This window comes from Talpa occidentalis, unplaced genomic scaffold (genome assembly GCF_014898055.3).
Source record: "Talpa occidentalis isolate TD23 unplaced genomic scaffold, MPIMG_talOcc4v2.1 talOcc4.5, whole genome shotgun sequence".
In the NCBI taxonomy this organism is placed as follows: domain Eukaryota; kingdom Metazoa; phylum Chordata; class Mammalia; order Eulipotyphla; family Talpidae; genus Talpa; species Talpa occidentalis.
The window spans coordinates 39,084,141-39,107,351 of record NW_023604861.1 but is presented as its reverse complement, the minus strand read 5'-3'; the positions used below and the strand labels follow the sequence as shown (position 1 = coordinate 39,107,351).

Below are 23,211 nucleotides of genomic sequence, written 5' to 3'. Positions count from 1 at the left end.
TAAATATGACGATTGCAGTGAGGAGGTTTGCAGTCTAGTGGGGAGAGATCAATAGTTCATTAAAATAGAAGTACGTTGGTGGAGTCTTTATTAAAGTAAACTAAGCATAGTATAGTGGAAGTTGACTAGGAAAGTAAAAAAAAATGCAATTTTATGTAGTAAATCTCAGTTTAGTAAGAAGAGAAACCATGGATTTTTGAGAATTTTGAGGCCCAGTATGAATTGTGGTTGAGAGCATAGACTCTGGAGTCAGACTGCTTTGGTCCAAATCCTGGTTTCAGGATAACAAAGCCTCCGAAAAATTCTGAAAACTCAGAGAAATTTCTGGTGCACTGGCTCAGACTTCCTGGTTATAAAATGAGACTAAAGAAGACCTATATATAAAGATTTATAATGAAGAAAAGTAAGGTACATGGTGACGTTCTTGAGGTAGTCATCTGTAGCTTCTTTGCTCTCTAGGTTCTAGCAGTGTTTTTCTGTAACTTGAATGCGTCAAGCTCAGTCCTACTGGAGTGCCTTTGAACTTGCAGTTCCTTTTGTCTGAAAAATATTTCTTTTTTTTTTTTTTTTCCCCCTAGAGGCATGTTTTATTTATTTATTTGTTTGTTTGTTTGTTTTCGTTTTATACATGCACTGGGTACAGTCAGAAGCGCGGGAGGGTGAGAGAATTCACCAGAGCCAGAATGGGGAGCACAGCAGGCAGAAGGACCGAAGTACACTGCTGAGGGGAGCAGCGGGCGGCAGGAGAGGTCTGCGCGCCATGTGGGACCCTCCTCCGGTGGCCGGGGAGCAGCCGGGGATCGAACTGGCGCCGCAGAGGCCGCGGGCAGCTTCGCAACCCAGCGCTCAACCGCTGCGCCACCGGGGAGGCCCTGAAAAATATTTTCTTTACCTAACTCTTATTTTGTCTGTAGATGCTCATCACTTTAGCTTTCAGCTGAAATGTCGCCTCAGAAGCTGTCCTCTCTCTGATCTCCCCTATCTAGATTGGGCTTCATTGTAAGCTTCAAGAGGGCAGGGCTGTTGTTTACTGACTGTGTTCTTAGTGTAGTGCTGGGGATGTGGTAAATGACCCCTGCCATCATTCTTGCAGCAGCTCTGAGGTGGGTATTTGTATTTTATTAGTAAGGAAATGGAGGCTAAAGAAATTAACTTGTTCAACATTATATAGTTTCGAAATGACTAGTCTTCATGTTCTAGGCATCAAGGTCAACCTCTGGAGAAGAGGGGTAGGATTGGGGATTATGATATAATGAAAGATTTGGTGGCTATCTTTGAAGTAGTGGACTAGCAATAGTTTGCTTTTTTAGCAGTGTAAACTGTAAAAACTGTTCGTATAAACCGTAGTGGTATAAATATGCATGGTTGTGTGTTTTTTCTCCAGCGGTGCTAGGCAGGTTAGGAAGAGAGATTGGATGTTGTTTATCCTTAATTCAGGTTTAACTGTGGCAGGAAGAAAACAAAGTGGAATCTAATTGAGATACTCAACAAAAGGCCTTTAGACATTAGGTCAGACTGAGCAGTTGACTTTTGCTTTTGCCCTCAATAACACCTTACCTTGTTAAGTAACATTTTAAAAAGAACCTAAGGGCCTCCCCGATGGTGCAGCAGGTTGAGTGCGGCTGTGAAGCTGTCCACAGCCTCTGCAGCGCGGATTCGATTCCCAGCCGGCCAGGGAGATTCCCACATGGCGCAGCAGACCTCTCCTATTGCGCCCCCTGCGCCCCCTGCTCCCCTCAGCAGTGCTTTCCGTCGTCTGCCTGTTCTGCTCCCCACTCTGTCTCTGGTGAATCCTCTCACCCTCCTGTGCCTCTGGCCTGTAACCCAGCTATTGTATAAATTTAAAAAAAAAAAAAAAAGTTATAAAAAAAAAAAGCACCTAGAACTTGAAAGACTTGGAAATTTTCTACATTTCAAGTCTTAAACAATTTTTATGCCCTGAAAAGGCATTTTTCCTCTTATTCTGGGTTATGAGTACTTCATCAGCATTGTCATGTTTCAGTATAATTTACACTTTACCAGATTTCTTTATTTTTAAAAACTTTAAATACCAAATTGCTTGACATTACTTTAGTAAGAATATCTTTGGACAGGTTTACACTATGTTCCCCATGGGTCTGCATTTAACAATAGCCTTTCCCACTATGGCACTGAATCCGTCCCTTTTGAGATACGTCCCTGTAGGCCTTTTTTTAAAAAAAAAAAAAAGATTTATTTATTTATGCATACAAGAACTGAGGTACAGGCCAGAGGTGTTGGGGGTGGGGGAGATGAGCGGATTCACCAGAGGCAGAGTGGGGAACAGAACAGGCAGATCTGCTGAAATACACTGCTGAGGGGAGCAGCAGGTGAGTCAGGAGAGGTCTGCTGTGCCATGTGGGTAGCTCCCAGGCCAGGGATCGAACTTGTGCTGCACTGGTTGCGGATAGCTTCATGATGCTGTGATTTAACCCCTTCCGCCACCAGGGAGGCCCTCCTGTAGGTCCTTTGTGTTCTAACAGCCAGCAGCTGTTGTCACAGAAACAGAATGATAAAAACATGCCACAAGTCAGATGTAGTTAAGACAACCACAAATCATTAACTTCACTTTCTTTGTCCTTTGCTATGCTGCTACTGCTTGTACAAAACAAAATAAATACTGTGTTTTATTCATGACATTTAAGTTTCCGTGTCAAAATGTTGTGTTTAGTAGTTCTTTGGCAACCTATTTTAGTAACAACATGAGTTAGTTGGTTAGTTTCACTGAATCATGGTAACTGCAATCAACAATTAGTTCATGTCTTTAAAGGTTATTTGCAAGTTGGTTGTTTGAAGTTCAGAAATTTTTATCTGACTTCTTAGTAAGTAACTATTAATTTGATTTATCTATACACCCTAAGTGTGTGACCTATGTTTGTTAAATAATGTGTTTAAAAATTCTGTTTTGGGTTGATAATGTATATATTAACAATCTGTATGAGTTTTTTTTTTTTTTTTTTTTTTTTAACCATAATACACAATTTTCTTGCTGAGGAAAGGCTAAAAATTTGGTCTGAGTTTATGCTTTGAGTATTTAGGTAAGAAGCTATCAGCTGTCTCAAGATTGAAAGTTTAGTGTAAGATGGTATTATTAAACTTAGGAATTTCAAAGTATTAGAAAAGATACTAACTAACACATGTCAGATGGTATGTGTAAGAAACATGGAGTAAAGAAACATTTATAATCTGATTTGGAATGTGACCTGGATTTGAATCCTATCTCTGGTCTGGTCTTTGCGACTAAGTAGGTAGTAAGGGGATAGATTTTTTTGTGCACATTCTAGTGATAGAGAGCATCAAGTGCAGAAACCTAAAGTATTTGAAGAACAGCAAAGAAGCCACTGTGGCTAGAATGGTAAAACAAATAGAAGAGTAGTAACATGAAATCAGAGAGCTAGCAGGGATTCATATCAAAATGGACCTTGTAGATCATTAGAAGGACTTGGACTTTTGCACTAAGTCAGCTGGAAAGGCTTCGGAGATTTTTGAGCAGAGACATAGTAACAAGATCTGGTTTTTATTACTGTTTGGATAAGGGTGATGGAGTAAAGATGGTAAAAAGTGGTTTGGATTTTAGGTATGCTGAATTTTAGGTAAATGAATAGCAAAATATAGTACATTGCTTTTTGAGAATCATATTACTAAGTTAAAGCAAAGTCATCGACACATGTGGCTATTGAGATAATTTTACCTTTCGAGAAAAGTACCAAAACCCTAGGGTGTGTGAATATTGGGTAGAGAATCAAAGTGTTTCTGGTTGCCTGCAATTGCCCTGGCCTCACTGATTGTGCTCTGTCTTCTTGCATCATTATTTTTCCAGCTGCCACTTACTTGCTGTGACTGCCCAGGGTAGCAAAAGTTTTAATCTCTTTAAATGTTAGCACTTGAACAATTGATGATAGCTATCTATGAGATCTGGGTTTTCAACAGAATATAATTTCTTAGGGTGCTCTGCCATTGACAGAGAGTGAGGGAGAGAGCGTGCCAGGTAAGCTTGATTGTGTACTTATTGATACTGTTAACCTTCCTGAGCTCTAGATTTTACCCCTATTTTTTTTTTAATTGGACAGCTTTACGTTTTCTAGGCATCTCAAATTCTACATGATATTCGAGTCTTCCAAATTAGAAGGAGAAAATGTGTGATGCTCAATGTATATCAACTAAGCTTTTCAGAGTAAATGAGGTGGTGATAATTACCATTTATTGAGTTCCTACTGTAGGGCAGGAACTGTTAAGTGCATTATATAGATAATATATTAGATTGTGTGCTTTTGGGGGGAGAAGGGAATGGTAGGGAAGAATGTCCTCTTGCAAAGAAAAGTTCCACACTTGATCCCTGTTATCTCTAACAGCTTATGAAGTTTATTTGATTAAAACTTATACTTAATTAAAATGTAATAGCTTTTGAAAAACACTTACTGACACTCAAAATGTTTGTATTTGTAGGAGCTGACTAAGGCTTTGGAACAGAAACCAGATGATGTACAATATTACTGTCAAAGAGCTTATTGTCACATTCTTCTTGGGAATTACTGTGGTAATTTTTCTTAAAAAAGTTTATTGTATCTTCTTTGTAATTTACTTATATATTTTGCCGAAGATGTAGTGAATCAAATAAAATAGAGAACAGTGTTAGGATTTTAAAATTGATCTTTCAGGGCTTCCCCAGTGGCTCAGAGGTTGAGCGCTGGGTTGCGAAGCTGCCTGCAGCCTCTGCAGCGCCGTTTCGATCCCCGGCTGCTCCCGGCCACCAGAGGAGGGTCCTGCATGGCGCGCAGACCTCTCCTGCCGCCCGCTGCTCCTCTCAGCAGTGTATTTCGTCGGTCTGTCTGTTCTGTTGCCCGCTTGGCTCTGGTGAATTCTCTCACCCTCCCTCGCTTCTGACTGTACCCAGTGCTTGTATAAATAAATAAATAAATCTTTAAAAAAAAAATTGATCTTTCATACAAAGTAAAGTAGCTGAAGTGAGCCAAGCATGATGGGCAACGCCCATGTAAATTTTATGGATGTGTATACTTTGGTGAGTAGAGAATTTATATAGATTTCATTTGTGGTTATTGGACCTGTTATTAAAGAATAACATCACATTTATTGTTTTACAGAATATTTATTGACATACTCTCATTTGCATTTTTTGAAGTGATTTTTTTTAAAAAAAGATTTATTTATTTATACAAGAACTGGGGTACAGGCCAGATGAGCGGGAGGGTGAGAAGATTCACCAGAGACAGAGTGGGGAACAGAACAGGCAGATTGACTGAAATACATTGCTGAGGGGAGCAGTGGGCAAGACAGAGGTCTGTCGCTCCATATGGGATTCTTGCCAGCTGGCTGGGTTCGAACCCATGCTGCAGAGGCTGCAGGACAGCTTCACAGTGCAGTGCTCAACCGCCTGCGCCACCAGGAGGCCCACTCTCATTTGCATTTTTAATTGAAATATATATTTCAATTATTCTATGACTAATTATTTTGGATAGAGAATCTTGGTAAGGAAAAGTTAAATATCTTGAGTCAAATTACATAATGATGTTAATAAAAAATACATGAACTGTGTCACACAGCTTTATTCATTGAAGAACTTTAAAAATGAAATTAAATATTAGGCTAATAGGTATGAGGGTAATGTTTCTTTGAATTATATCTTTGGTTAGCTTTTCCTATTTTAAAACTTGTATATTCCAACTTGAAACCTTAAAAATGTAAGACTGAATTTTTTTTTGGTAATTGTGAGACTATAAATAACTGATTAAACTCTTCTTTTCTTCATTTCAGATGCTGTTGCTGATGCAAAGAAATCTCTTGAACTTAATCCAAATAATTCCATTGCTATGCTGAGAAAAGGGTATGCAGTAACAACTCTTCTTATTGTGTGCTACAGATACTAGATTCTTAGTGGAATGAATTGATTGTAAATGTTACATAATTAATAAAATCTATTTTTTATATTTTATATCTAATATAGGGTTCAGTTTTAAATATAATTTCTACTTCTGTTCTATTAACTACAGTATGTGACAGGAACTCTATTTTACTGTGTTTTGAAATAGTGATAATTTAAGTAACGGCAAGGTATAGATGATATTGATGGATTTCAAATCCCTTTTTTATTTATCACTTAGGATGACTACATTTAGATGACCAGAGAACATTCTATTCCTCAACCAAGTTGGATAGGCTGCCTTAAATGCTAGGAAAACACGGTCTCTCTCTGTATTTTATATCCCATCTGGTTTCTCTTGTATAACCCAGTCTTAGACTTTTGATAAATGTGACTTTAGTCTTTACTCAGAAACTTGTTTAATTCCTTAATCTTACTATAGTTTGGAATAATTAAGTTTATGTAATTGAAATCAAGAAATTCCTTCTGAAATAAGTTGCAAAATTGGATTTCAATGTAAATTATACTTATTGTTACAGTAGAATATTTTAAATAAGCTTCAGTTTGTTAATATATACTTAAAATCTTTTAACAATAGAGATTACTAGGAATTTTTTTTTGTAAGAAAGGCTATTTTTCATGATCTCATGTGTATGTGGTATTTGTTTTTAATATGCTCATGCAGGATATGTGAATACCATGAAAAAAACTATGTTGCTGCTTTAGAAACTTTTACAGAAGGACAGAAGTTAAATAGTAAGTGTTAAAATTATGTTAATAAATCTATTATTTCTCTGTCTTTAAATACCATAGCTAAATTTAGTTAGCGTAATCTCAGGTTAATTGTAGAAACCCAAAACCTTTTTTTTCTACCCTCAATGACATTTTGTGTTGATTACAAAATTTGAATTTACTTAAAAAGTAAATGGACCTGGGCCTCCCCTGGTGGCGCAGTGGTTGAGCGCTGGGTTGCGAAGCTGCTTGCAGCCTCTGCAGTGCCGGTTCGATCCCCGCCTGCCGGGCGAGGGTCCCACATGGCACGCAGACCTCTCCTGCCAACCACTGCTCCCCTCAGCAGTGTACTTCGTCAGTCTGCCTGCTCTGCTCCCCGCTCTGGCTCTGCTCACCCTCCCGCGCTTCTGACTGTACTCAGTGCTTGTATGAATAAATAAATAAATCTTTAAAAAAAAAAAAAGAAATTCTTTCCTCTTTAAAAAAAAAAAGGTAAATTGACCTTTCTTTAGCATTCAAATCACAAGTAGACTTTTACCATTAGAAGCTAGAAACTATATAAATACTCACCGTGCTCCCTTTATGTAGCCTGGCATTATTTTTTCCTAATGGACAAGTGAAAGTCTAATTTGTTCTTGTGTTCAGATTGCTGAGATCTTTTTTTTTTTTTAAATTTATTTTTATTTATTCATACAAGAACTAGGGTGCAGGGCAGGCTAGAGGTCAGGCGGGTGAGAGGATTCACCGGAGACAGTGGGGAACAGAACAGGCAAATCTACTGAAATACACTGCTGAGAGGAGCAGCAGGCAAGACTGGAGAGGTCTGCTGCGCCATGTGGGCTAGCTCCCTGGCCAGGGATCGAACTCATGCTATAGTGGTTGCTGGATAGTTTAGTAGAACTGACTTTAACCCCTGTTCCACTAGGGAGCCCTGAGATAGGAAATCTTAAAGATTTTTTTGAGAAGTGAAGTTAGTTTGGATAATTGTGATAGGGTACAGAAGAACCATGGAGCTTTTTAAGTATTGTGAGTTTTCACTATCTTTTTCAGAGCAGTATAGATGTCTAGGCATATATACATAAATTGTAAGAGGCAAAAACCAGAAAGTGCAAACTACTGAAAGAGGTTATAAGTAATCTCATAGTTAATTATAGACTACGTAATCCTAATTGCTTGCTATCATTTTTATCTTCACCTTATGTTATTGAAGTGTTACTAGAACACTTTAAAGTAGTGGTTTCTAACAACAGGGGGTGAGTTCACTCCCTGAGGACATTTGGCAATGTCTGAATATACTTTTGATTACTATTAACTGGTGGATGGAGGAGTGTGCTATTGACATCTAGTTAGTAGAGGCCAGGGATGCTGCTAAATATCTATAGTACACAGGCCAGTTTCCCATAGCTTGATCAAGTGTTACTACTACTAATGAGTAGTGCTGAGATTGACAATTGATTGTCTTCTAGAAATCTAGAAGACAGAATGATTAATGTCTCTAGGATCTTCAAATATGTATCAAAGCTCTAGATATTGGGACTCTTAGAATTTGATTATTCAAATTGATTATTCCAAGTATAGTACCAAATCTTCTAGATTTCCAGATTGCTCTGCTCTCAAATATTGTAGAATTATATTTTTATATTTTAAAATATTCTTTACTGTGCTTTGAATACTTGCTTTTCTGTTGTATACCTACTTGAGCAGGAACGTTAGGCCCAACTTTGCAAGTAGAAGCTACAAATTAGGAAAGAAGATATTTAGGCATTGGAAGTTGTTCCCAAACTTGGGCCTCCCCTGTGGCGCAGCGGTTGAGTGCTGGGTTGCGAAGCTGCCCGCAGCTTCTGCAGTGCTGGTTTGTTCCCTGGTCACTGGGCGAGGGTCCCACATGGCGTGCAGACCTGTCCTGCTGCCCGCTGCTCCCCTCAGCAGTGTACTTCGTCACTCTGCCTTTTCTGCTCTCCGCTCTGACTATGAATTCTCTCACCCTCCCACGCTCTGACTGTACCCAGTGCTTGTGTAAATAAATAAATAAATCTTAAAAAAAAAAAAAAAGTTGTTCCCAAACTTGATTATTCCAAGTATAGTACCTGAACAATGTGACTCTTCAGTTAGCAAGCCAGAATATTTGCACTCATAACAAAATCTAAGAGTCCCAATATCTAGAGCTTTGATACATATTAGAAAATCCTGGAGACATCATTCATTCTGTCTTCTAGATTTCTAAGCTCTATTGCTTATCTTATTTACAGCAAGAGTGTTGCTATTAGAATTTTCTACCTACCTTTCTTGCCTGAGTAATACCTTATTATCATACCACTGACTTATCCTGAAACTGTTTCAGATGTAGCTAAGATGATGATGTCTGCTCTTTGGTAAAATTGCTATTGAGGATTTAATTTAAAGACAGTATGTCTTTTTATGTAATTCCAGGAAAAATCCATGTTAAACTATTAGACTTCCATTTTGATCAAATGGTAAAAAAATTATAACTCGGAACATTACCATTTTTCCCCTTTGCATGGTAGGAAATTTCTTTTTATTTACTGATTGATTTGAGTAATAGATTATTCAAATCTAGGGTTTTTATAATTGTTCTCTACTATAACCTTGTGTGTGCGCACGTGCGCGTGTATGTGAGTGTGTGTATAGCTGAATTTCATTTATATGTAGTGAATTAGAAAATTTCATTCTAAGATATTTTTGCTGTTTTCTCAATATAGTCTTTCCTGAAATTAGCTTGAATGAGTAAACTTTTATTAGAGTATTTCTAATAAATTTTCTTAACATTTTATTAAAGCCTTAGATACTATTGTTTTGAGTATTAGTAACTTGTTTATGTAATGTTTACATTGCTGTTTGACATATAGTTCAATGTAGTGTCTTGACTGCCATGAAACTTGTAGATATGATAAAACTCCATAAAGTATATAAAAAAAAGCTCCTTCTTGTTGGTAGGAAAGCCTTGGTAACAAATAAAGCCATTGAGAAAATAGCAGACAGAATGCTAGGCAGCTTGCATAGGACAATAAATGGGCTGGGAGAGACTTCTGGACCTCGACCCAGATGTTGGTTACTAGGCCTCCACTACAACCTGTTTGATGTCATCTTGCCAGTCTGATTCATGTCTGATTTTGTTGTTTGAGAGGAAGCTCTTCTACTAGAAGGGTTAGGGAAAATGTAGATTGTATCTTGGAACCAGTAAGGTTGATTGTCACTAAAACTTTTTCTTTTTCTTTTTTTTTTTTCTTTTTTTTGATCAGCATTCTTCAGGATGAACTAAATGTTAAACCTATCGATATATTTATTTTTTTATATTTATTTATTTATGCATACAAGAGCGCTGGGGTGCAGGCCAGAGGTGTGTGTGTGTGTGTGTGTATGAGGATTCACCAGAGACAGAGTGGGGAGCAGAATAGGCAGATCTACTGAAATACACTGCTGAGGAAGCAGTGGGCAAGACAGAAGAGCTCTGCTGCACCATGTGGGTTATGTCCCTGCCCTGGGATCAAACTTGTGCAGCAGTGTCTGGGGATAACTTCAAGTGCTGAGACTTAACCCCTTGCACCACCAGGGAGGCCCCTTATTGATATATTGAGAGCAATAACATTAGGGTTGCTCAGCTCTGTTAAGACAGTTATTTTTGTCTTTTTGATTCACTGCTGAATCCTCAGTGCCTAGAACTAGAACAGTATTTGAATTGTAGTAAGTTTTCAGTAAGTATTTGTTGAACAAATATGTTAGATTGTGCAGATGAGTGATATAGTCAGTTTGTTCTTTCTAGGTGCAGATGCTGATTTCGTTGTCTGGATTAAGAGATGTCAAGAAGCGCAGAATGGTAAGTATATCTGTTTCTCATGGGCTTTTAGTTTAAAAAAAAAAGCTTGACATTTTTTTATTTAAACCAGTTTATTTTTTTACTATAACTTGACTTTTGTGGTACATGTTCCCTTAGGGGTTTCCAAAGGTATTCTGATTTTTGCCTAGTTTATCATGTTGAAAGGGAGATTTGATGGATTTGTTTTGCAATAGTATTATTGGCAGGCAGTTACTCAGATGTAAAGTTAAGTCACTTTCCTTTACTTGGAGTGTATGGAGAGTGGTTTGCTTAATCAGTATGATTGTGCCATTGAGGTAGCTTTGTCTGTTAATTTCTTGTTAACTGAAAATACTTAAAATACTTCCTTTTGTGTTTTTATTAGGATCACAAGAGGAGGTGGTAAGTCCAAAATTTTTATCCTTCATGTTTTTAATTATGTTACTGTGGTATAAATAAGACTTAGAATGACCTCTCTCAGTTAAATATTGAGTAGTTCTGTTTAAATGCTTTGTTCCTTTAGTAACTGGTAAATTTCATGAAAATTATTGTATTCTTCTAATGAATTATTTAAATTGATTTGGTTTGTTTGCTGGAAAGTCATTACCTCTAGGTTAAACAGTTGCTATCTTAGAAGCAATTTTTAGGCTGCTAAAACACAAAGGTTAGCTAAAATTTGGAAATGTTTATCTGTCTAAATCAGTGTTATATTTGTTTGGGACATCAAGATTTTTGAGTCTTTTACTAAATATTATGATAGAGTTGGAGAGTGATGTTTAGTCAAGGTGTCAGGATATATATGTTTAGTTCTTAACTTTCTTTGTGGACAATTTACTTAACCTTTCTGAATCCTTTCTTAATGTTGGAAGAATGATTTACATTTCTGTCTTCCAGGATTGCATTGTAACATCAAGAAAGTCACTTATTTTTTGAGCTTTCTACATGTGTAAACTGAACTCATTTATAGCTAATCCACTTTAGGTAGTTGGTTGTGAGTATTAGTGCAGGTATATATACACATGTAGTGACTGGGATTTTGAACATAGCAAACATGAGAGCTCTGTCTGACCATTCCTATACCTCCAGACTTGTCCATATTCCTGGGGGTGACAGGTGGAGAATAGATTTGAGGAGGTATTTAAAAATTGGCTTGCTTTACCTGCTAGTGTTTTTGTCCAAGTCTTACAATATTTGGGATATGGATTAGAACTGAAGATAATAGAATGGCATTTGCATAACAGAAACTCTAATAACACAAATAGCTTTTTAGCCACATTGTTTTTCTCGCTGCTATAGTTTTATCTTGGTACCAAAATGAATGGAATAATCTCTTTTGGTCAATGTATCTGCTTCATATTGTCTATGTTCAGGTATTTCTCAATACTTAACAGTGGGGCATAATTCTGAGTAAGACTTAGATCTCTAGAGAAGTTTTGCTTATTTTCCTCCTCCAAACACCATCTCTTCCATTTTTCTACAGGAAAAACTTAAGAGATTTCCTATTAAGACTCAGGCCAAGTTTTTCAGATTTATGTAGTCTTGACGGGTGCATTATGTACCTTAGGAAAATATGAATTGGTCAAGAATCAGTTCATTTCTTGATGTACACTGTAAAATGTTTGTCGTTGAGAGACCATGAAAGGAATAAGATGTTTTCAGTAGGGCACACCATGTAAATGTTCTTTTATATGAACTAGAGCAATATATGATGCCATTATTAGACCTGAAGGCTACACTGTGTGCTAAGAATGGTTTTTTGTATGTTGTTATTTTCATTTTATATAGAGAACTGGACATTTTATATCTAACCTTTTCTGATTATACCTTTAGGAAGTTTTCTGGTTTTCATGTTTTGTTTTAGAGGAAAAGTATTTTTTGAAATTGAAGCTAATAAAATTACGAAAATGGTGACTATTTTAATTTTTTGTGAATGGTATTTAACAATTGTATCATGTTACTTGTTTGAAGGAAGTTGTCATGAAGTTATTCCATATGAATAACTATCAACAGTGGGTAAATTAATAATATTTGCATTTTAATACGCAGTTGCTAAACTAATTTGTAAATATCTTTCTCTTCCAACTTGCTAAAATCAGGCTGCATCCCAGCGGACTCATCAGTCAAAAATCAAGTAAGTTTTTCTTTTTCAAAAAATAATCATGTTAAATACATTTGAAGGGAAAATAAAAATTCTTGTCATTTAATTGTAACTCCTTACTCTGTGATTTTGTTTCTCAGTCAAAAAAAAATTTGTAACATCTTAAAAAACAAATTTAAAGTTTAAATTTGTTTAAACAAATTTAAGGTGTTATTAAGGTTAAATTCAAATGACTTCTCAACTTTAAACTTACTTCACCTGGTTCCATTATTTGTCACTTTTGCATATATTAAGGAGACCCTCTTTAGGACATTATTATCCAGATAAGTTAGTAGTAGGCTTAATAGAAATTGTAATTTTACCAGCCTTTATTATTTGGAGTAAATTTTTTATAGAATAATTCTGCTTAACTTGAATGTGAGTGTTGCTGAGGACAGCATTTACAATAATGAAAAAGCACCTAACAAGTATTTGAATTTATTTTTAATTATTTGTACACCTTGTATTCTTGGGCTGTAACAGAATAAAGCACAAGGCATTGATCAGAGCTTGCTTCCTCACTGAATTTCAAAGGGAATTTGTGAGACTCTTAAAGCTTTATGTCTTTAATCTAGGTGCTTTTTGACATAATTATCTAAAATGACTTGGAAACTTTAAAACAAAGCAGTTCTCATTTCTGTGGAGATGCAGGATGACTCTTCAAGTACCTAGTAGAGAACTTTGATTAGGCTGGTGGCTGCCACAGGACACGTAAACATCAGAAAATAATTATGTTATTTGGAGCATAAGATGGCCTAAACATTGATTTAATATATCATTTACCAGGCATTGTGCTTAGTCTTAAGAATGTAATAGTGGCAGGATAAATAGTCTAACCTCATGGTGTTTATAATGTAGTCAGACTTGAAAGTGAAGATCCTTATATTTTTGGAACTTTAAGTGGAAAAGATACACATAATTAGACTCTCTGGGCATACTTGTTTTCCTACATTCTTGAAAGTGAAGAAAGATACCTTTTTAATATGCAGGATGAATTAAATTTTAAATTATTTTAATTTTAGCACATTTGCTTCTGTTTGCTGTGCTCAGGAATGTTTATTTCAATTTCATTTGAGAGATCTAGGAGTATAGCTTGAAGCTGACCAGGGTCAAACTAACACCTGCCATTGATTGGCTGATTGCTTTACCTTCTGAGCTTACTTCCCCCCACCCCTTACTAATTTTTCATTTTCTTACATTGTTCATTTTTGTACATTGTTTGATTTCTCCATTCTAGTTTAGTCCTTGTGAATATCCTACCATAACATTGCCTATGAACCATCACCATGATCCCTTGCACTTATTCCACACATTTTGAGCCCTGTTCCCTCCTCTCCCTTGCTGTAAGCCTCAGATCTAAAGTTGCATACAAATTTTGCCTTTTTTTTTTTTTTTTTGCCCTTTTTCGGTTTCCCTGTATTCCTCCTATAAATATCATCTCATATTTTCCTTTTTCCTTTTGACTTATTTCACTGAGCATAATCCCTTCCATAAGCTTACTTTTTTTTAATCTGTAAAATAGGGATAGAAGTGTTGAGAATGTAAAACCTGAGGTTGAGAGTGTAAAATTATGGTTTAAAAGCTTAGTTAAGAATAAGTTTCATCTTTTAACATTCTCTTTTTTTTTTAATAATTTATTTTTTTTAAAGATTTATTTATTTATTTATTTATATAAGCACTGGGTACAGTCAGAAGGGCGGGAGGGTGAGAGAATTCACCAGAGCCAGGGAGGGGAGCAGAGCAGGCAGAAGGACCGAAGTACACTGCTGAGGGGAGCAGCGGGCGGCAGGCGGGGTCTGTGCGCCATGTGGGACCCTCCTCCGGTGGCCGGGGAGTAGCCGGGGATCGAACTGGCGCTGCAGAGGCTGCGAGCAGCTTCCCAACCCAGAGCTCAACCGCTGCGCCACCGGGGAGGCCCTTTTAACATTCTCTTAAGCACAAAAGTATTAGAAATATAAGTGAGAACCCAGAAAATCAGGTATTTAAATCCCCTAGAAAGATTTGGAACATCATCTCCCTTACTGCTCTGTTTCATTAGTACAGATCTTAAAAATAATGAGTTAAAATTGCTTCTGCAAATCCTCGACTGCTTTGCTATGTTGTTCCTCAAGGTGGAGCTCTTGTTGTTTATAAAATTGCACATTTTATTTGATAAAGAAGCAACAGCTTTAAGAAAATAAGAAGTCTGTTTTAAATTTGTTTTCTTTTTTAATAGGTATGACTGGTATCAAACAGACTCTCAAGTTATCATTACACTTATGATCAAGAATGTTCAGAAGAATGATGTAAATGTGGAATTTTCAGAAAAAGAGGTTATTACAGCCTTTGAACAGTCTTTGTGTTGAGATTAAGTGGTTTTATTTGCAACTATAGTATATTGCAGAATAATCTGGCAATTTGTGGTGTATATGTCATTTCTTGAGATAATGTGGAAAATGCTCAAAATCTGAGGCATTGCTTTTTAATTTGAATCACTTTAAATTTTGAGACAAGAGTATATATATAGTGTCAGATAAAGTTAGATGTACATTACTTTCTTTTTCTTTACATTTAGAATTCAAAGCAGAACTTGGTTCTGCTGATTTCTGTAGTAGAAATCAGTAATATATGTGATTTGGTTACATTCGTGTATATACTTAATGAAGGGGTCTACTTGTTTTATGACTTACGTGTCTTAGAATTTACTTACCATATTAAATGAGAAGCTTTTAATAATTTGGCTCCCTAGCATTTAGCAGATAACCTTACATTTAAGCGAGTGGCAGAACTAGATGTTTTGCACATGAATATTTTTGTTATATATGTATCATTTTATTGTTGTATTTTGAGACTTAAATTTTAAGTTTGTTATGAGACACATTCTTTCCTGCCATTTAATTATATACACATAAGAAATCATGTGATGGATACCAGATGAAAAAGGATTATTTTGAGGTCCTTAAATCTGATATCCCATGTAATATCAGCTTTATAATAATATGTAGCAGTATTGAAATTATGTGATTATATTCAATTTTTTACCTTTAATTTTATAAACTCATAAAATATATCGCTGATTTTATATTAATTAGTTGTCTGCTTTGGTGAAACTTCCTTCTGGAGAGGATTACAATTTAAAACTGAGACTTCTTCATCCTATAATACCTGAACAGAGTACATTTAAAGTACTGTCAACAAAGGTAAGACAATTGAAAGGGTAGTATTTTCAAGATAAAGAAACTTTGATAACTAATCCCCCATCTGATAGGCTTGTAGGTCCTTCAGCCATGTGTCTTTAAATTAAAAGGGACAGATCCATAACAGTGGTAGTTTCTGAGAATGGTTTTTCCCCTTCCCAAATTCTAGGACAATGGAGTGTAAAAATCTCCTTAACCTTAGTGGTATTTGTATACTTATTAAAATAGGTATAGGGCCTCCATGGTGGCCCAGTGGGTTGAGCGCTGCTCTGTGAAGCTGTCTGCAGTCTCTGCAGCACGGGTTCTATTCCCAGCCGGCCAGGGAGAAACCCACATGGCGCGGCAGACCTCTCCTGACTCACCTGCTGCTTCCCTCAGCAGTGTCTTTGGTCCATCTGCCTGTTCTGCTTCCCGCTTTGTCTCTGGTGAATTCTCTCACCCTCCCACACTTCTGACTATATACCCAGTTCTTGTATAAATAAAAATAAACCTTAAAAAAAAAGTAGTTTTAAAAAAAGAGATTATCAAAAGAGAATAATCAGCCTCTCCTTAAGATTTGTTACTGACAGTGTCTCTTCTCTTAAATCTTTTGATATATACTTTTCTCACTCTGCCTTACGCAGTTAAAAATACAAACTAAAACTATTATAAAGATTAATCTGTTCTTGTTTTTTAGATAAGCTGAACTTTAGGTTACTTTTTTATTCAGGATTCATCACTAATTTAAATTGCAGTTTGTGTAACTATATACCTTAGTTTTTTTTCCAAAAATAATTAAAAATATGCAATAGAAATAAAATTCAGGGAATATTTTAAACATTAATCCAAAGATGTAGGTAATAATATAACCCAGTAGAAATACGGTACTGAAAATTTAAAAATCCATTCTGGTTCTTTGCTTGCCTTGTGAGTTTAGACTTGTCACAACATGATTATAGGACTAAAATTCTGGCATCTGTAAAAATAAAGGTTATAGACTAAATAAGTGTGTCATGAACAATGGTAACTAGACCTGCAGAAAGAAGAGGACATCTGCAGCAGGAAGTACAAAGTAAAGAAGCAGTAGTTTTTTGCATGTAATTAAAAAAGTCTGCCCATTTACTGAATATTCCAAAATACAAAAATACACTTTGGAGGTGGAGCTAAACAGTTGCTTTTATGAAAACGTGATGAAATCTTACTAATTTTTATTAAGGTAATATAAGTTTACATTTAAGGATTCAGGTGTACCATTTCTTACCTTAACAGCTATGTTTTATTCCATGCCCACTGCCAGGTAGAAATGGGATAAAATCTTACCAATATTTCAGTCTTGCCCCATCCCACATAGGGTGGAATTTATTTAATAAAATAATACTGGGTAAAATAACTAAACACAAAGTTAATGCTAGATTTGGGAAGGAAACGGGTCAACTATTATGAGTTTGACATTTTTGTACATATTTCTGTCAAGAAGTTAGTAATTAGTATGAACTGATATATGTACATAGATGGTGATTAAAAACACTTGTGTTACTGAGCCATCAAATATAGTAAATATTTGTGTGTAAATATTTGTGTGTAAACATACAGTAAATAAACATTTGTGTGGTTAGAATCAAGAGTGTAACTAAGCACTGTCTTTTATTAATTCTTTGAATTTTGTGTGTTTTTGTTGTTCTAACCTTTCTCAACTTCCCTTATTGTATCCCCTATTTGCCTTTTTTCTCCTTTTTCCTTTTTTTTAAAAGATTGATTTATTTATATAAGAACTGGAGTTCAGTCAGAGGTGTGGGAAGGTGAGAGGAGTCACCAGAGACAGAGTGGGGAGCAGAACAGGCAGATGGACCGAAATACACTGTTGAGGGGAGCAGTGGGCGAGACAGGAGAGGTCTGCTGCGCCATGTGGGTATCTCCCCGGCCAGCCAGGAATCGAACCAGTGCTGCAGAGGCTGTGGACAGCTTCACAGCGCTGCGCTCAACCCGCTGCGCCACTGGGGAGGCCCAGCTTTTTTCTTTCTTTAAATACCTCGTAGGTACTTGTATAATTGTTTATATGTATATTTTATTTCCCTTGTCCTTAATAAATCTTTTGAGGATTAGAAATACATCAAATTTTTGTCTTTGTATATAGTCCATATAGAGTTGCCAGATAAAGTACAGGACATCCAGTTAACTCTGCCATGAAGAATTTCTACTATCTATGTTCCCTTGGTTAATTTTGGCAAGACCTTGCCCTGTGCCTTGCGCTAATGGTGTTCAGTAATTGCTTAGTGAGTGACTTTAAGTAAATTCTAATGTTAGCTGTATGAAGCTGGCAGATAAGATATCTTCATTCTTATTTTTTTTTTAACATGTGAAGAGAAACTGAGGTTCATGGACTTTAAAATGCTTATCCCAAGTTTACATAGTTAATGAATTGTTAAGCCTGTCTTCAGAGGAATAGTTTTAGGAATATGAAACTGGTCATTGCTTAGGTTTTTCTAAGTTGTAAATTAAAGAATTTATATTCTAAGGTGGTATTTTGAAGAATAAATTTTTTCTTGTCCTAACCCAAAGTAATGTATATTACTTTATTATACTGCCAACTTTTAAGCTATATTTTATAGAAAACAAACTGAAAGAATTGTTCTTAATTTATGTCATAAGGGAAATGATGAAAATTTTGAGTCTTTTTTTCACACAGCAGAGGGAGACAATGTTAAAATAATGAAAAAATCTTTTTGGGGGTTACTGCGGCTTATTTAGAGATGGCATTAAGAGGAGACAATAGTGAGGTAATTTTCTTTTCCTACGTATTCAGATGTCTTGAATCCTTTATGTGAATTGAGAAAATGATTCATTTTGCTCAGGAAAATCTGCTTAAAATCAGAGATTCTTTTTAAATCTGTGACTTACAAGGTCTGTTTCTTTGCTTTTGAGAGTCCTGTTTTGTTTCCCATCTTCAGGATGGAATGAATGTTGAATATTTCATGTGTTAATTCAAGTAAAAAATATAATTTGCAATAAAAATGGAGGTAGGACCCTTAAAGAAATAGCATTTCAAAAATAAATGTTTTACAATAGAATGTCTAATATTTTTCCAAGTCAGAATTCATATTTTTTTCAGTATCTCTGATAATTATTTGTGCCTTTTACTGAATCCCAGCTTTATGTGTGCCTGTTAATCCATTTTCTTTAATAAGCTCTCATGCTTCCTTTTTTTTTAACATCTTATTTCATTACAGTATTTTCTGCACATAATCACAAGATTGTAACGTCAGTGATATTTTTACTGTGAAATACTTATTTTAAAGATTAATACTTATTTCTCTAAGTGAAAATTAGAATTCTCTTCTGGAGCAAATTTGCCCTTGTGGATATATTCGTGTATTCTGTATTAGTGTAAAATGTTTCTGTATTAATATAAAATATAAAAGCTTTTAACTAGAATTGTGAGAAGAGAAAATATATTTCTTAGTGAAATAGTCTCCTTTCCCTTCTTAATTCTCTAAAGTTTGGTGTTTTAAAGTGAATTCATAAAAGAATCCCAATGATGTAATAGTGGTTGTATCTAGACAGAATATTACTGCTTTTTTAAACATATACATATGTGGAGATTTTGGGTTGTGTTTTATACATCTTTTTGATTCGGTGGTGGTAAGTTACTTTTTTTTTTTTAATAACCGACTAGTTGCTGACACGTACAAATTGTAGATCTTGAGGTGCATTCTTGCCTTTTCTATTAATCTACCATTCATATATTTCCCTCAAAAAAAGGATTTTACTGAACATGCTGTGTTTAAAACTTACCCATACATTATGAATAGTTTTTCGTGTCCTTAAATATTCTACATTAAAATATTTATAGTAACTTATTTAGCCAGTCCATATTATTTGACGTGTGGAGAATTATAGAAGCTTGCTGTTTTGACTGCTGTGTATTATCCCATGTAATTCTTAAGCTGTCTGCATGGTATAGGTATTTTTATCAGCTTATTCATAGGTGTGTAAATAAGTTGTCCAGGTTTTTTTCGCTGTTTGTAATAATGGTGATAAAGATTTTGAAAGTTGCTAGCTTTCAGTTATTTAATAGATTCAATGTTGTATTTTATATATGGCCCCATTTAATCTTCCTAAGAATCCTAATTTAGGTAAGCCCTATTAATCCCATTTTATAGGGGAAACTGAGACTCAGTATGTATGTTTATAACATACATACATAACACAACACATGTTGGAACCTATTTGTGACTCTCTTCTTTCTAAAGCTGCACAGCTGATTTTGTCCTGTTTTCAACTGCTTATTTTAAGGAAATAAATCAAGTAAAACCTCTATTGGTAAAGTACATTTCCAACAGGTTTTTCTATCTGTAAAATATTAATGGTAACCTTTTATTGGGATGTTCTGTTAGATGTACTATAGTTTACTTAGTACAAAGATTATGTGATAGGTGCTTAATAAATGTTACTGCTATTAATACCATTTTATACTGATTAATTTCTGTTCAGGTTATAAAAGCAGTAAATGCATAAAATAGAAAATTTGGAAATAGATGAAGAAACTGAGAAAGTAATCACTCAGTCTTGCTAAAAGTGTCTTTCTAGATAACTAAATATTTCTCAATATTTAGGTCTGTCACTACAGATAATACTGACTGGTATTTTTAATCATGGGAATATCTCATGATACTTTTTTAAGAAGAATTGAGGTTATGATCTTATACCAACACAGTGTCTGGCTCAGAGTAGATACTAAGTAAACAGTTGAAGTGAGCTATTAGAACTTTGGAAAAGATTTTTCTTTCGGTTCTCTTAATTATCTTTTGAGTTTTTAAAATACATTAGAAAGTGATATGACTGTAAAAATAAAGAAGGTAGTTCTGTACAGCCTCACCTCAGGAAGACTGGGTTTGATATATTAAACATGCAGAGAACTAAGAGAGAATGTTGGGAAAGCTGTATTCTGATGATCAAAGGAACAATTATTTTGTGAGTATAGCCATGAAAAATATTGTTCTCAAAAGTTTGCTGGGGGGAAAAATGTTTTATCATTAAAGTGTCCCAACTAGGTAGTCTTTGAGAAAGATCCCTTCACTGTCAAACTGTACCAGTAAGTGAAAGCTTACTCATCACTTCTTAAGAAGGCAGTGTCTAGATGCCATGACCCCTTAGGAGAATGGGTTATCTTTTGGTCTTAATGTTTCTTCCATTGGGAAAAATTCAACTTCTGTACCAGGGAGAACTAATGATAGTATATATAATAATGAAAACTGACAATTTAGAATAGTAGGGACTCTTATTAGTAACTTGTTAATATTGCTTTGGAATATTCTGGCACATTGAAAACCTTTTCCATGCTTATGAGAGTAACATGCAAGCAAACTATCAGAGTTTTAAGTTGACTTCTGAATTATTTATGACATAAAGGAAAATTGAATGGCTTGTAATAATTGTAGTGAAAATACTTGAGATTGGACTGGCAGCCAATCTAGAAGTAACTACCAGAATCATCAAAACTTAAAACTTAATTTTTAAAAGCATGTATAAGCTTTGAAAGTGAAGTAGGTGTAAAAGGGAATTTAGAGACAATCAGTTTTCCCTCTTTTTCCTTTAAAAAGAATGGCTTTAAATGGCTTATTATGTGCAACTATGGTAATGAATGGATTTTCAGGTCAATGTATCTCATTTGAGACATGTTAATAAAAACTCAGGTTACTCAGGTTAGAGTGGTTTTCAGTAGATATATGTGCTGGTGTGTGTTACTCTTCAGGTGAAACAAACTTTGTAGACAGTACTTTAGCACAGGAACTTGAAGTACAAATGTAGGGTGTGCTGTACTAAGGGTAAGTAAGGATAGTGTTGGTGCACATACTGCTTACCAGGTCTTCATTTCCAGATGAGTTGAAAATTCAAGAAGCAAGATGTGGGCCTCCCTGGTGAGGGGTTCAGTCTCAATGATATCACCACTGGGGCTTGAGTTAGGTCCCTGGCCAGGCAGCTAGCCCACATATGATGCAGCAGACCACTCCTGTCTCGCCTACTGCTCCCCTTAGCAGTGTAGTTTAGCAGTATGTATCAGTAAAGCCACCTGTCCTGCTCCCGAATCTGTCTATGGTGAATCCTCTACACCCAGCATCTCTGGCATATACCCTAGTTGTTCTAAAAAAATAATGGTGCAAGATGCAATTTTATATTTTAGGATAGTATCCGCAGCTCTTTTCGGTAACTAAACCTTTGCACTCCGAACCATTCTGGACATTGGCTACCAATGTCCCCTGAGAGGGGACAGCGGAGTGCAAAGGGCTAATAATGTGTCATTGTCAGCTGTTGGATTTCTGTTCTTTTTTTGAGAAATAACCTAATAGTGAACACTTAATACTATGTAAGAAAAAAAATATTGATGGTATTTTACTTTAAAAATTTATACATATTCTAGGAATTCTTATAAATGCTTGCTTTTATTTATGTAGAATTTAAGCATGTAAATTGCATTTAAAATATACTTTTGCATTTAAAATATACTTTTTCCTAGTGACATGTTTTATATTTTTCTCATTATAAAAACTATTTTTGCTCCATTTCTTATGCTTCTAAAGAAAATATACTCAGATACCACATCCCTTCCATACCATCACTTCTTGTTTGAGTCAGAATACTGGCCAGTTTCTCTGTCTCATTAAGGTATTTTTTCATTAATATAAAACCTGAAGTTGAGGCAAATTGGTGCCTTTCTACTCCTTGAGGCATTGCGTCCTTCCACAGCTATGAGTTCCAGTTTCAGGCTATTTCCTTTGTGTCTGGGGACTCCCGCTTTCACCATTTCAAACTCTGCTACCCTTGACAGCTCTTGAAGGTGACCTAAAACCCTTCTTGTTCACAGCCAGGTATGAGCTTTCCTGAGCTTATAGAACATTTATTTGCCTTTTTTGGTTCACTTTCTTCATGTATCTCTCTTGATCCTAATAATTAGGGATATGTCTGTAATATTTTTTAACATTTCTCCACATTCTGAAGACTATAAAAATACCTTGCTCAGAGTATGTGTTTAATAATTATTGAATGAATGCTTGTAAAATTGTTGTCATTAGTCTTAATTTTTTCTTTTTCTTTTGCAGTTTTCACTCTTAACAGTCTGGTTAAATCTCATCCACAATGACTAGATTTTTGAAAGTAGTGACAGGTTCATAGGTAACCAATATATTGGCTTATTAGTGATTTTTCAGTAGGTTTTCTGGCCAACTACACATGGAAACAATATGGGATTTCTTATCCTTTGGCCCAGAAAACTTTTGGTGTCAACACGCACAACCTGAGTACCCATTTTCTTCATTGCACATTTTCAGATCTCTGAAGGGTATTCTGCTTGAAGCCCACTCTGTGAATGTGCTTGTGAATGTTGAGATAGTATCTGGTCACTATCTTCTCCTCACCCTTCTTTGAGGGAGCCATTCTGCTGGGCCCAAATATGAAAAGGGTATTTGTTTTATTTTTATGT

At 35.5% G+C, this 23,211-nt stretch overlaps 1 protein-coding gene across 1 annotated transcript in view; it reads left to right on the top strand.

Moving 5' to 3' along the window:
* SUGT1 (SGT1 homolog, MIS12 kinetochore complex assembly cochaperone) overlaps positions 1 to 23,211 on the top strand; it is a 39,037-nt gene that overhangs the window by 3,487 nt on the left and 12,339 nt on the right. The window contains exons 4-11 of the mRNA XM_037526924.2: positions 4,465 to 4,555; positions 5,791 to 5,860; positions 6,582 to 6,652; positions 10,410 to 10,463; positions 10,828 to 10,844; positions 12,539 to 12,573; positions 14,795 to 14,891; positions 15,651 to 15,758. Of these exons, the coding sequence (XP_037382821.1) occupies positions 4,465 to 4,555; positions 5,791 to 5,860; positions 6,582 to 6,652; positions 10,410 to 10,463; positions 10,828 to 10,844; positions 12,539 to 12,573; positions 14,795 to 14,891; positions 15,651 to 15,758 (543 nt within the window). The remainder of the gene's footprint in view (positions 1 to 4,464; positions 4,556 to 5,790; positions 5,861 to 6,581; positions 6,653 to 10,409; positions 10,464 to 10,827; positions 10,845 to 12,538; positions 12,574 to 14,794; positions 14,892 to 15,650; positions 15,759 to 23,211) is intronic.